The following is a 15260-nucleotide window of genomic DNA, read 5'->3' on the forward strand; positions in this document are numbered from 1 at the left end:
CAAAAAGACAAGTGTGTGTTGAGTACAGGAACATTTGTGGGGCCTCCCTCTGCCACAAATCGGGCAGGGTTTACATTCCATCCTGGACTCTGAAAGGTGGCGGCCATATTGATTTAAAGTGAACCCCGCCCCATCCTAAAAATGGGATAAATTAAGGGATTATAGCACCCCTAATGGTGTTTCCAGTATTAAAATAGGTTTTAATTATATTGATCATGAAAAAATATACACCTTTGCCCATTTTCATAACATTCAAGCAAAAAAGACGGAAATTATGTGAGAAATACATTTTTTTACCAAAAAGGTGCAAAAAACATTAAAAACGCCCTCTATTGAAGATTTTTTATAACATTTTTGACGTCATTATTTACAACTTGGAAAAATAAAACTTGGTGGCAATTTTCATGAAAATTGGTTGTCGACTTTTGAAAATACAGAAAGGGGGGGGGGGGCACTTTATGCCCCTCCCCTGTCCCTTTACTAGCGAAAAATAGGGGTAAAACAGGCTCCTGCCATTTCATACTAAAAACTGCTGACAATGTTTTTATTATTGATACTTGAAGACCATGATAAGAACTCTCTTTCACCTGAGTTTCATTGTTCAAAGACCTGCACTAATGACGCTACGGCGACTTAAAGATCGCTATTTCTATGACTCAACTTTAGGGGTACCCTTAGTGCTGTTGCCTCTTAAGAGCAATTTTTTTTTTTAATTTTGCTTCCAACGTTTAGGTCAGGATACAAGCTCAAGAGCCTGCAAATTTCATTATTCTGCTGCTTTCCTCTGTTCAGCAGCAAGCGTTTAAACTTTTGTACCCCAAAATCATCAAAAACACCAATTTTTCACTAAAAGAAACACATTTTGGCTGTTTTTTCTGCTACAGAGGTCAGATTGGCCAAATATTTTGTACAACCTCAAGGCTACCTATGACCCACCTACCCCCCAAATTTTAACCAAATCCGCCGACCCCCACCTTGTCACGGTCTGCATGGTCCTCTCGTGGACATACTCTTAATTGTCACAAAAACCAAGAAACTTCACAAAGACATAATTATAAAGATAATAAGTGTTTTCCAGATTTGGAGCCACCACAAAAGTACCTTTTTGGGGGCGTGGGGGCCATTTATAAAAAGGATTGACACATTTTGTTTTTCAATTTTCGTTGATCCAGCAGGCTTCACACTGTGATGTTGGTTGTTAAATGGTTAAAGATCGTGGTGAACGAAAAATTGCGAAAAAAAATTGTAAACAGCCATTTGATTGTCTTTTCTTTTCTGTCATTTTTTCCCTTTCAAATTCACTGCAGGAGGTCAAAGGTGGCAAATCTTACGTCAAGTACGGTTTTGCAGATGTCAATCTGGCAGAGTATGCAGGCTCAGGTCGCATGACAAGGCGGTATCTGCTTGAAGGATACGACACGCGGAGATTAGACAACAGTATTCTTAAGGTGAAAGTTCTCTCTTGTTTTCATTTGAAAGGGAAAAGTGCTGAACGAGGCCTACAATTTTGTGTAATTTGTAGCTTGGCCCTGGATCTTGGATTGGCATGGCGTGCGTGGTAAACAGACCATGTTTTGATTTTGGAGATGAGGGGTTGGAAATGGATTGATGAGACAGCTGGATGCTTTGCAGCAAATTACTTCAGTCTTCACCCAGTCAAGGAACAAAAAAGCTGGGAGCGTGAAGTTGATTGAGGCCATCCCAATCAGCCACACTCTGTGAGGTGGCAGAAGTTGTCAATGCTAAATTCCCTATGGAGCTGCAGTGTTTTCTGAATACATGTAGATTTATTGGCCAGAAATAAGGTCAATTGGTTGTGATCACATTGTAGGTCCAATAGACCTTTATCATGCTGCCACCATTTCAGTCATGTTCCCTGTATCCAATAACAGTACTGAAAGATAATGTTTCATGTGCAAAAAGGAACCAGACTATTTTTCCTTCCAGTCTCACTTTGGTTACGTTGATTTGAATGGGGAAAATCACGATGGCTGCAACATGATAATGGTCAACTACTATAATCGACTACTTCTTGTTGTTTTATACATGTATTCTTAGTCTTATCCTTAACTCAACTTATTTGTCTTTCATGTTGTATAGGTTAACATAGACATGACGTTATTATCCGGAGATCCGTGCTTCAAAGCGTAAGTACCTGGGGGAAACCACCCACTTTCACTTTCCTAATCAAGAGAAGGGACGTAAACAATTCCTGAGTTAATTGTGTCAGGACCCTTGACCTTAAAGGAAATAGGTGTGATTTTAATGCCCAGGCAAACTGGCACATTGTTTTTTGTGTCAACAATGCATGCTTCCAAGTGCTTCTGCATTCTATTGAGTTTGAATTGAAAATTGCATAACGTCGCATTGTGTGAAGCCACAATTCTGCAAAAATTGCCAGCAAAGTTTTTAAAAAATCTAAATTGGGAGAATCATCCTTTGCCGTAATAATTTAAATTTGGTTCAAAATAATGTCATTAGAGATACAATGAATAGGTTGAGAATGCTTGCGCTTTGCAAAAACACTCTTTTGCATTGTGGTTCATTGACCTTTGAAATGGTAAGCAAGCAATGTTTTATTACATCTAACACACCTGTCGAGCGATAGTTATTATGGGGACCGAAAACACTATATGGGGACCAAAAACACTATATGGGGACCAGCAGAAAGTCCCCATAACTCGGTCCTAATTACCCTAACAATAAAAAACTTGCCCCATAAAGCGATGACGGCTCGCCCACACATGCACACTTACACGCTGGCCACTGTATAGCCAAAAGTGCCAACATAATCTCATATCTTCTGTTGCCCAACATTGTCCTAAGAAATTAAATTACATACCACATGGGAATTGTACGCTGGGAATTGGAAGGCAAATTGAAACGTGAGAATGACCCAAATTCCAGTCTTGTGCACTTGGCCTTGGGAGGGACCACAGCAGTATACATTGAACATTAACCTTGAAGTTGGATCCGCTTACGGTGTGTTGTCACAGAGTGGCGTAACCTGTCAGGATTTGAAGCCATTTTGAGTCTCGTGTCAATCCAAATGTTGCCTTAGATTTAATAGCTGCAACCAAGAGTCGGACTACATACCACTGTAGTCTTGTCAGGTGCATACCTACATGTATGTTCCCCAATACTATGTTCCCCAACCCTAACCCAAACCCTAATCATGTAACCCTAATGAATGCGAATGCGAATGCGATGCGAGAGGTCGTCTTCATCCGACGCTTTCTCGGGAACCTCTGATGGTCCCCTTCCACGCATCCCGGTCCAGCATCAGCGTCCTCAGCTCAGTGGTATCTTGTTGCGCTGCGTCCCTCTTCAGCCTGACCCCAACCCTAAGGATTTTGGGGAACATAGGTATTGGGGAACATCGGGTAGACCCCCTCTTGTCAATATGATTGTAGAATGTTTTGAAAAACTGTGTCACTATTACACAGGATGTAACCCAAGTTGTTAATTTCATGTTTTGAAGAATTTAGGAACATTTATCTGAAAACTGCTGGCCAAAACTGTCCTACATCCATAGACAACCTGTTAATATAGTCGGACATATAACAAGTTAGTACCCATGCAAATCTTTATGATGCCCGTTTTAGAATTGTCAGCATGGTAGTTTGATAGTCATTTAAGCCTAAAAATTAGGTTGGTTTTTTTTTATGGAAAACTATATTTTGCTATAGTATAAAAAGGTACAGTACCAGAAAACATGTTGTAAATATTATTGTTCTATTTTTAGAACCAATGACAGGCCATGCAGGAAGCTGTAATAAAAATGATAGGGCCTATAATTGCATTCTATATTTGGCAAAAGCCTGGCTTTCCTGAAAGACTCTTTATAAATCCCCAGTTAAGTAATACTTTCCTTAGGAGCTATGTTTATATTCCCATTCAACCCTCATAACACACTGTTTATTGCTGGATAAATGAAGCTTTCCGCATTAAATCCACTGAAATTGATCACTTCCAAACTCGCTTCTCAGAAAAGAAATCGTATGATGTACGGCAGGGCAATATCCCCACAATTTTTCATCGATTCTTTCAAATCTCTGGACACAGCGTGAATCATAGTCCGTTTTAATACGAAGTACCACATCACGCCACTTCAAGCTGTCACTGTTTTAAAGTGCATCAAAAACGGAGACAGAATGAAAGTGCATCAAAAACGGAGACAGAATGAAAGCTGACAATACCTGTCACCAGATTTCTGGTTTTGATCAAGTTGGGCATCTCACGGAGAGGAATTGGGAGTAAATGCACAGTGCTCCTCCATTTTCAGATCCCAACCAAGCCTCGAACATCTTGCATTGGCCTATGGAGGAGGACAAAAAGCTGTTTTTAAAATCTATTATTGGACAAAATGTTGCAACCTGACGCCACTTTTTTCTTCATCTCAGTGAAGATCAGTCATTGCAAAAATGTTGATAAGACATGAATCTGGGACTGAGAAACATTTCCAATTTTGTTAGGAAATACTTTCAAAATTTTCTTGACTCTCCATAGACTTTGTATACAACCGCTGAAGTGGCATCAGGTTGCAACATTTTCCCCCTTTTATTTATGTATGTTCCAGGGGTATGTTGACAGTTGCCAAATTGGAGTTGTGTTGAGAATCACCATCAAATAAACATAAGTCTTAACTCACCGGCAGATGAAGAGGTTGCCAAAAATGACACATGTAGCCTAGTTTGAACATTATTGGTATGGTTTTCCACTGGGGAGCAAATTCAAAGTTGTCTCGTCGGTCGTTTTTCTTCCGTTGAAATTTTAATTTTGTGACAAGGAGTTATGCTTCTTCCTTCAGGTATCTGAGTGCTTATGTACGTTAAAAGCTCACATTTGAGTTTTATTTGATAATCGCTGTGCAAGTGTACCAAGGCTTTTAAAAAAAAGTTGATTTATTGGGTTTGCTCCTTAAACGTGGTTTTAATTTAGGGCCATAATTTAATAAAGGGCTATAGAAGGAATGGTTAAATTTCTTAAAAGGCACTTTTTCCCCTTGATCGCTGAAAGTCCTCTTCCCTTGAATGTCCTCTTCCCTAGATATTCATGGTAGTATGGTACGAATCCACAGCAGGGTATTTTTCATATTCTTTCATGTGAAGATATCTTTTCGTTCACTGAAAAAAAAAAAACCTTCTTACTTCCTCCAAAAAGGCACAATTTTCTAAAAATGAAAACCTTGAATTGATTTCTGTTATATCAAAACTCATATAATTGCACGTCATGCCTGCATCTACTTGCATCTCAAACCCCATCTGAACTAGATAAATTTCCAGATAATGTCCTATTTGCAGACACCCCACTGTGATAAATCTAAAGAACTGTAATTGTAGCCCCTAGCCACACTCTGGGCCCTCCTGACCTGTTCTCCTTGGCCAAAAAAAAACCTGTCACGGGATGGATTAATAACTGTACTTATCTCATTCAATTTGTCTTGGGAGTTCAAGAATGCAGCGGATAATTCATCAGTATGTTGGTATTTGGACTTTGAGACAGTGAGCTGAATGTCAAAAATTGATGACCCATTGGCCTGGGGGCAGGGGCGTCAATCGCTTCTCAAAAGTGGGGGGGACATACCTTGATCAAAACTGATGGGAGCGCGAAGCCCTTACGGTGTGGGTTTCGGGGCCCGCTTAAGGGCCCTGAAAAAATTGGATTCTAGATGCTCTGTGGTGTGATCTGAAGCAATTTCTTACCACTTTTCTCCATGCTTTAACTAATATTTTCGTAGCAAAAGATTATTATTTGAACATACCAGAATTCTGAGCTACAGACGTGGGGTTCGGGGCCCGCTTAAGGGCCCCGAAAAAAATTGGATTCTAAATGCTCTGTGGTGCTATCTGAGGCAATTTCTGACCACTTAAACCAATATTTTTTGAGCAAAAGATACATTGAAGTACATAATAGGGCCCTGTAAATGGGACATGAGTTCAAAAATCTGGGGGGGACATTTGATATTGTGTCCCCCACCCTTCAAAAAGTGGGGGGGGGGGGGACATGTCCCCCTGTCCCCCCCCCAGGATTGACGCCCATGCCTGGGGGGAAGGCTAGTCTTGCCTGTTACAACTTGATGTCATCAATTCCAATGTTGTTGGTCACTAGACTTGTGATGTGTCCAGAAATATGTGCATTTTTTATATTCTCAATTATAACTAAACCTAACTACACTTTGAATTAGGAATTATAGTTCTGAATTTAAAAACAGTCTGTAGTGGCACCCGCTTGGTAAATGTTCATGCTAATCGCATCTGTTGGGTACAGGTAGAGGTGCCAAGTGGATCGAATGTCCGCAGTTTGATACTTGGTGAAGTGTAAGGATTATAGACTGGTTTTATTATTAGTCTTCCCTATATTTTTTCCTCTGCCTTGGTAGCCCGTGTCAGATGTCCGTTTGAGTTCATGATGGTTATGTCTGTAGCTATTGTGTACCTATGGCATTTACACTCTGGGAGAGCTGGGAGATTGAATATCCTGGCCAATCGATAACTGGTGATGGATGGGGGTTTTGTAGATGTACTCCAGTTCACAGATGTGTTTTCTGTGGTTTTTCTTTCTGGCAGTTTGGCCAAGTGTTTATGTAAGATAATTTGTCAGTGGAGAGGAGGGATATAATTAAAGGGAATGTACATCATTGGCTTTCGCTGTAATTTTCAGAAATGAACTATTTGAGGGGTTAGTATAATAGATCAAATATTGTTACACTGACAAGTTTTGAAGTTTTGTGTTCGAAAATGCTGGAAAAACCAAGAAAAACAAAAATGTTTAAGTAGTCTCGTTCCCTGACTCCACTAAAGATGAAATGGATCAATTTATAGATGCCGGAAGATTGTAAGGTAAGGGAACCAGTCTAGCTGGCCTGCACCCGTTCATGAACATGTAACCAATAGCAAACACAATTTGGACTAAAACAAATGGTAAATTTGGAGCAGTAGTTGAAAAATAGTTAGGTTTTTCCTACGGTGGTCGGCCGACCACCGTTGGAAATGTATACAAAAATACAATTTTCTTGAAAATGACTTCACAACAGATGCCATAATTTTACAGGATGCTTTAGACTGTCATTTACCAACATCCTAGTAAGTTATTTCGTAAAAACTTGGTAGTTTTATTTTTCGATGTTTGCAAATGTTGTATTTTCCCTTTAAAGGGAAGATACGACATTTGCAAACATCACGAAACGAAATGATCAAATTATCAAGAAATACCTTACTGGATTGTTAGGGAATGACAGTGTAAAGCATCCTGTAAAATCGTGGCTCCTGGTGTGCTGACATTTTCAAGAAAAACGGTATTTTTTCAACGCTGGTCGGCCGACCAGCGTTGGAGAAGAATGGCTTTTTTTTCCGAACTGCTTCTATTTTTTTCATAATTAGTTATTCAGCATTTCTTTGCAATTGATTACACACCTGTGAAAGGGTACAAGCCTGCTAGTTTGATTTTCTCACCTTAAAATTCCCCAAAGTCTATAAATTGCTCCGTTTCCTCTTAAGTGGGGTCAGGGAACCAGACTTCAAGAACATGATTGGTTTTCTTGGTTTTTTCAGCATCTACAAGCCCAAAATGTGAAAAAGTCATCTTCACAATATTTGCTATAACATGTACTAATCCTCCAAATCCATTTATCTCTGAAAATTGCAGCAAAAGCAAATGTTGTACATTCTCTATTTTTTATAGATGCTGTGTCACACGTTTGAGAAGCAAAAATGTAATCATTATTATTTATTAATTTCTGGTAATGAAACCAACAATTCCTCAAAAGCGCCCTAGGCACTGCGGTTGCAAGTCTGAAGAAGCCTGTAGAGAGAAGACAATGAGAAGAAATTGCAGTTTTAGAGGTGCGAGGAAAACCCTAGAAGAATTCTCTGGGGGAAACCCACGGAATCAGGCAGGTACTGAAAACCCAATCCACATATTGGCCCAGGCGGGATTCGAACCCGGGTCACAGCGGTGGAAGACGTGGAAAGTACCGCTACGCCAACCTGACTCCTGACCTGATCAACTTGATCACTAGTCAATCACAGGCCAAATCACAAGTTAAGGGATGAACAATGACACAGGAATTTCTTTGTTGCAGTTCATTTGAATAGCTCGTCAATTGACTTCAGACTGGGTTACCTTTGATTGACTTGTGATGACAGATGATAAAGTTGTCATAAAATGCAAGCACAGAATTGCAAACAAAAATTCATGAATCCTTTTTGTTGTCTTCTATGTTCAGGCCGGATGTGGTACAGAACTTCCTGCCAGGAGAGGTTAAGAAAGATGAGAAGCCCAAGTCCAGCCTGCGAGGGAATGACTTCATGGGCATGGGCAGTCTGGTCGGTGACAGCAGCGCAAGAAGCCGGCAAGGCAAGCCAAGACCAAACATCCTGACTTCAGGTAGGTGCTTTCACTCCATCCAGAATCTCTGTGTTGGACCTGGGGCGAACCCTGAGATTTCAGGAACCCCTTTTGTGAGAAAGTTCCTCAGTAACCGACGGATGAGTGGTGATCAATAGGGTGCCTTCAATAGTTTCTTAATTTCCTTACTTCACATTCCATTCTAAATTGGAAGAGCTCTGATTTGTACCTTGTACCTTGCATCACTGATAATTTCACCACGGTTTTCCTGTTCCATATTTCCAAGATTTCATCACTGTTTCCGGTTCCATTACTCCCAGTTATTTCACCACAGTTTATCTCCACTACTCCTAGTATCTGTATCACCCAAGTTCATTCTGGTCAAAGTCAACAATCCTTGCTTTTCTATATCGTTAACCTGATCATCATATCCAGACAGTTGTATTCAATAAACGTCATAGCAAAGTTAACTCTTGCTCATTCGTTTGATTGCTGCCATATCGTCGTTGTGTTACCCTTTTGAGCCACGCCTCCTTTCCAAGTGCACCCAGTAACTTCCTCACACCTTTCACACTGTCAAGAACCCAACACAACCTCTTAACTGGTTTGGTGCTCTACATGGGTAAAATTACACCCTGGTCAGGACGAGTAATGAGCGGCTAGTAAATCCAAAATCCACAGTTGACTCATGTACCAACTGGTGTAAGTTGTGAACAGCATGCCATGTCAACCCATGTTCGATTGGACCAAGTTCAGCCCATGGTGGACCCGTGTTGATTTTAACATGGGTAGGTGGGAAGATGTGAAAGAAGAAGAAGTGTGAAAAGACCAGGGCCCAATTTCACGGCGCTGCTTAACAGTTAGCAGAAAAGTTGTGTTTAGCATAGCAGAAAAATGTGCTAACCTTAAGCACTATTTCACGGCGTGTGTGTGCTAACGGTCGCGCGTGCATGGAGATTTCTATTGATACGTCACTAAGTTAAGCACATTTTTCCACTGAAGTAAGCATGCCTTTTGCTGTGCTTATGCTTACAGTCTCCATGAAATAGACGGAGGCTCTCTTAGCAGAAAATCGTGTGCTTAGCAGTGCCGTGAAATTGGGCCCTGTAGTAGCTGGCAGTAGCATACATGTAAGTTACACCTACCTTGGAACTTAAGCCGTATTGAAGCAAAACCTCCTTACCAGTTTACATTTGTTACCATCTACAGGTCTAGTATCGTCTGCTGAGCCAGGCGCAGTCGTCGTCGTTGAGGACGAGACGTTTGAGCAGGGCCATTCCCGCAGCTCCAGCTACAACAGCCAGCAGTCCCGGGCCAGTGGCTACAGCAGTACTCACTCCCGCTCCTCCAGTGCCACCGAGCATTTCTCCAGCGCCCAGAGCCTGACGGACCTGCCGGAGCACGAGGAGCCCAAGGAGTCCTGGAAGGGCACCAATGAGAGACGGAGGGTAGGTTTAAGATGTCCTAAATTCCTTCTGGTTAGAAGTCACTTCATTAGGTGTCTGGGATAAATTGTGGACAAGGTTGTCCGCAGTAGGTCCATTGCATTGAGTATCAGTTGCATGATACTGAACAATTTCCCCGGAATGAGCTTACAATAAAGTTGTTAGTTTGTAAATAATGCTGATAATTTCCTTGTGGGAAAATACAGGAGAACTTGTTTAGAATCCTACAACTAATACCTAATACAATAGGCCTTTTGGAGATAAAACCAGATAGAAGGGGATGACTCCCAACAAACGCAAGGGATGATGAACAAATACTCAGTTTTAGAGATTGGATGAATACCCAGAGTGATTTTTTTCCAGCAAGAAACCCATACGATCAGTGAGGGAATGAAAAGCCAACCCACATGTCAGCCTTGTTGGGATTTGAACCCCAGTTGCATTGAAAGGCAAGGAAAATACTTTGGCACTATTAACCTGACTCACTGAGGTTTGAGATTAAAGATTTGCTAGTTGAAGTCTTTTCAAATCTGGTTTTGACAGTTCGAAACTCTTTACAGCTTGTGAAAAGCTTGGAATGCTGTAATCAAACCTAAAAGGAGGCATCTTGATTAATAGGAGTGAATTACTGTGCCGGCAAAATAACAGTGAGATAAGCGTGCCTCGGGATGAGATAGCACCTCTTTTTTTACTCATATTGATGAAAACAAATGGCGATTTCTAGTTCAGACCCGGGTTGACTATTTCTGCAGAATTACTTATCCATGGCTTCCCTTCAGATAATAAGATTTCATTCCCTGCCACTTCAAGTGCAAATATCAGTCATTAACCAATGTGGCTGGCTACCCCAGATGTTAAAATGAAACTGAAGCAAATGCGAAAGAAAGCATGGCAGGTCCAGGAAATCTGTCAAAAAAGCTCTGGGGATTTTACACTTTCACAATGATACGCTGAACTTTTACATTCTAAATTAGGTGTCAGACACCTTTACAGCAGAACGTTTTTGGAAATATTAAAAGGCGTTTCTGTACATTGCAGAATAGACGACCGCAAATTCCTATGATTTCAAGGAGTTCTCATATAAATACACTGTAACTTTGCAAACTCGCAGTTCATAAAATATTTCATCCTCCATTTTGTAGAAACATGCGGAGGAATCCCAACAGCAGAGGCGGGTGGATGACACGCGAGTGAATGCCGATGAGATCATCGATGACATCATGAGCAAGCAAGACTTCCAGGCAGACGAAAGCGCAGGAGGTAAGCTGGATGATACTGGAGGTAGTTCACAGAGATCACGGCTCAATTTCATGGAGTTTCAATGGAGACAACATTGCGAACTAATGTTTGTAGCAACAATTGAATACATTTAAATAAATAGAAGGTTCCGAACTGAATTTTGAATGAATTCAGTTACATCCAAAAGATACTGACATACATGTACCTCTCTGGATAAACCATGACCTGCAGCAGTGAAGGATATAAAGGACTAACCAGTTTTCTAGCCTAAGTCTGTTCGATTAGCAAATCAAACCACAGACCTAGAACAACAACAAGAAAACTTAAATTTTGCATTGTTTGTTACTTGTCTTTTTGCCTCTCATATTTTTTTGGTGCCACACTGAGGCCCTTAACTGGAAGTGTCCTGAAGGTTAGTGTAAGGAGAGTTGGAGAAGGTAAGAATGTTTTTTTTTAAGTTTTACTGTGGATTTTCAAGGAGTTTCTGCTTTCATTTTTCAGATGAAGGGCTTCAGTTATTCATTGCCAAAGATGGCTCGACAGCACTTGGGAGCAACCAACTGAAAAACAGGTTAGTATGAGGTGGCTGTCATTCATGTGAGTGAGGAATTTGTCTGGGGTGGGTTTGAACCACTGACCCCTGAATTGCAGTTCAAGGGCTTCATTCAGCAAGCAACAACTTGGTATTCTGTGTTTTGAATTTAAAGCTGTGGCCTAGCGGTTAGGGTTTGTGACTCATGATCAGAGTGTCAGGGGTTCGATTCCAGCTGCAGGCCATGTGTTGTGTCCTTGGGCAAGCCACTTCACCCCCACCCTCCTCTCTCCACCCAGGAGTATAAATGGGTACCTGGATTAACTGGGGAGTCACCTGCAATGGTCCGGTATCCCATCCAGGGGGAAGTATACATTTTCTCAGGCGTTTCATACCACTGAAACCAGAGATAAATGCCGGCCTGATACATGGGCCATAGTGGCTCACGACAGACTTTACTTATTAGATTCAGTGGGAAATCCCAAGCAGATTTCATTATTCCGATGGTTAGGATATCTGCTCTGGTATCGACAAGGTTGAAGGTTCAGGTCTTATCCAACCAAGGCTTCAAATAAACTTCAGAGACTATTGCAAAAAAATCAGAGAATGCACTGAAGTAATGTCGTTGATGATTCTTATTTCACTGTCTTCTTTGGAAGTCTTTTCAAAATTATCTTCAAGCAAACTTGATTCCTCGATCCTGATTGGTCGATCCATGGCAACAAGCCGTGCTACATATATTATAACCATACCGCACGACCACGGTCCATACCGCACTCCGCGTATTGCGCTATTCTAAGCCTACGTGACGCGATTAGTGCTGCACAATTCACTGTGAATTCAAAAGTTGCGCGTAGGTTACACAGCATGCGTGTTCCAACTTTACTGTGCGTCAAGTTTGCTTGAAGATAAATTCGTTATCACGCTCGCGCTCGTGGAACACGGAAAATGTAGTGCGTCTGTGTCCCACATACCACTCGGCCTTCGGCCTCGTGGTATGTGGGACACAGACGCACTACATTATTCCGTGTTCCACTCGCGCTCGCAAGATAACTAATAATATGAAACAAATCTGTTTTTTTTTTTTTTTCTCAAACAGAATGTCGGCGGGTGTGTTTGAACAAGTTGTCATCGACCAAAGGTAGTCCGGCAGAATGCGCCCCTCCATGTAGTCATGTGACCATTCATACCATGTGACGAGTCATGTGATCATTTAGCTCCCTGTTGGCCAGTCATGTGGCATCATAATAGTGTGACAAGTCAGGGGACCAGATCTCCCTGGTTGGAGTAACTGCACTTGCACCAGGAGCAGCAGGTGCTTGTCCTCGGACTGGTGCAAGGTCTTGCATTGGCTGTTGTCTGAAAATGTGGTTTGACAATTTGGTGGATGCGAATCAGATTGTAATATGTACATGTAAGACCTAAATCATGGCAAGTTGCCAGGTGACATTTCATGTGATCTCTCAGGTGATCTTTCATTCATTTAAGATATAACTTCTTTAAGGAATAATGGATGACCTACTCTTTTTTTTTTAAATGTCAACACCATGCTCAATCGGTGCAACACCATCATGATGTAAATTGCATCTCTGTTCTCAAAAACTTAAATGAAACTTCCAGAGAATTTTTGAAAAGTGCTTTGTTCTCGACCCAAAGTTTTAGAGAGGTTGCAATACAGTTGACGGGTTAACTGACCTGCAGATGGTGAAAGTCTGTGTTGTTTGTAAATTCTTCACATCAAAAGGCTTTGGATGCTGATAACATGTGATTTTGTCCCAAAAGACACCTTTTTTAAAATCTGTCTGGCTGGAAGATTGTATAAATTTATTCATAAATTAACAGCTATTCAGATTTGGTGTGTCTTTTGCCTGATTATAAAGAATCAGTAATTATAAAAAAAAAAAAGCCCCTGGATATTATTTTGATTTTCCTTTGTAAGATTATATTGCTGGGCAACTGTTGCTTTTTAAGATATCAAAGGATTTTAATTTTTTTTTCTTCAAAATTGACTGAAGGTACTTCCATAAGTTTGTGATTAGTGTAAAAGAAAGAGTTTAGGCGAAGGGGTTCATGTTTTAAAGTGAAATGGTTTCGCCAGTCAAGTTGGAAGTAGAGGTCATGTTATCCCTGGCTTGAACATTTATGGAAGGGAGACGTTTAGTTTGGTACATTTGAAGTGATTGAGTTCCTAGCTAAGGGGTGAAAACCGGGGGGCTCTTGACTGGGATTTCACCTGATCACCACGAACTGCTACTTTGTTCATAAAACTGACACGATGGACAAATTGACGATGGAATGTTTTCATGTGAAGCCATATTGCCAGACAGGTCTTAAGAGCTTCTCATCGTATATGATCTAGTCTTCGTGCTCCTTGACAACTAAACAGGGTGGTAAAAAAACAAAAACACAGCTTCATACTTCCAATATCTAGGGACCTAAAACATTGATATGTATGGCTAGGAAATTTTGTCAGAAGGAAAATGATACCAAGAACTCCCGATTCGGTTCAGTAGTTTTAATTCCAGCGCCATTTTTGTGAACCAAAGTCAGGGGTTATTTGGTCTTGGATGTATAACACAAACATGATGTGTGCGATAATCCTAATTAGAGCCCCTGCTTTTGGTTCACAATAATGTCGCTGGCATCAAAACTACTGGACCAAATTAGGAGTTCTTGGTATAATTTTCCTTCCAACAAAATGTCCTAGCCATATATATCAATAGTGTATGTCTCTTAATAGTTGAAGTATGGGGTTGCGTTTCTTTGGACCACCCTGTATTGTTGAAGATATGTGTGAAGTAGATTTTGTACATTTTGCGTTTTATTTAGACAATTTCTTTTTAGCTTCCGCGGATTGCATTTCACAGCACTGAAAATTTACTGACATTCAAATGGAATTACTGATGACCTGTATGAATTTTGATTGAAATGATGTCCATGTGATCTTTGTTACACAACACAAGGCGCAATACTTTTGTGCACTTAAAGCCGATTTACACATACGTGACTTTGTCGCGCGACAATGTCGTGCGTTTTTTATAAATACGCACACATCAATGAGTGTGTTTACATTAACGCGATTAAGTCGTGCGTCTCATCACTCATTCATTTGTGCGTATTTGTAAAAATAACGTATAAAAACCAAGGCGCTATATTTTTGTGCCCTTAAGGCCGATTTACACATACGTGATTTGTCGCGCGACATTGTCGTGCGTTTTTATACATGTAAATACGCACACATCAATGAGTGTGTTTACATCAACGCGATTAAGTCGTGCGTCTCATCACTCATTCATTTGTGCGCATTTGTAAAAATAATATATGTATAAAAACTTGCGACACTGTCGCATATGTGTAAATTTAGTGTTGATTTTTAGTTTGACCTCCGATTCATGAATGCATCTGTGAGACTTTTATTTCTTTTAAATTTGTGTGAAAATGTATTCATTTATCATTTTTGTTTTGTCCAAAATGCTTAATATCTCTGACCAGGATCCAATTTCTTGGCTCTGCTTCGCACGGAATTCTGCGCGATTCTGTGCTTTCAGTGTTAGTGTAGAATTCTGCGCTAATCCTGCAAGCTCTTTGTTTGTAGCAATAGGATGTACACATTCCTTGCTAACCTGCGAAATACGTCAACCATTAGTGCAAAATTTCTGCAACAGTTAGCGATGAATTTTTCTCTTGTAGTGCAT

General features: G+C 40.7%; 1 protein-coding gene across 1 annotated transcript in view; it reads left to right on the forward strand.

Annotated features, from left to right (window-relative positions):
- LOC119720098 (protein FAM102A-like) overlaps positions 1-14785 on the forward strand; it is a 58428-nt gene extending 43643 nt beyond the window's left edge. The window contains exons 3-9 of the mRNA XM_038189631.1: positions 1308-1448; positions 2101-2147; positions 8228-8388; positions 9559-9797; positions 10937-11054; positions 11535-11604; positions 12665-14785. Of these exons, the coding sequence (XP_038045559.1) occupies positions 1308-1448; positions 2101-2147; positions 8228-8388; positions 9559-9797; positions 10937-11054; positions 11535-11604; positions 12665-12710 (822 nt within the window). The 3' untranslated portion in view covers positions 12711-14785. The remainder of the gene's footprint in view (positions 1-1307; positions 1449-2100; positions 2148-8227; positions 8389-9558; positions 9798-10936; positions 11055-11534; positions 11605-12664) is intronic.
- The last annotated feature ends 475 nt before the right edge of the window (positions 14786-15260 follow it).

This window comes from Patiria miniata, unplaced genomic scaffold (assembly GCF_015706575.1).
Source record: "Patiria miniata isolate m_02_andy unplaced genomic scaffold, ASM1570657v1 HiC_scaffold_9, whole genome shotgun sequence".
Taxonomy (NCBI): domain Eukaryota; kingdom Metazoa; phylum Echinodermata; class Asteroidea; order Valvatida; family Asterinidae; genus Patiria; species Patiria miniata.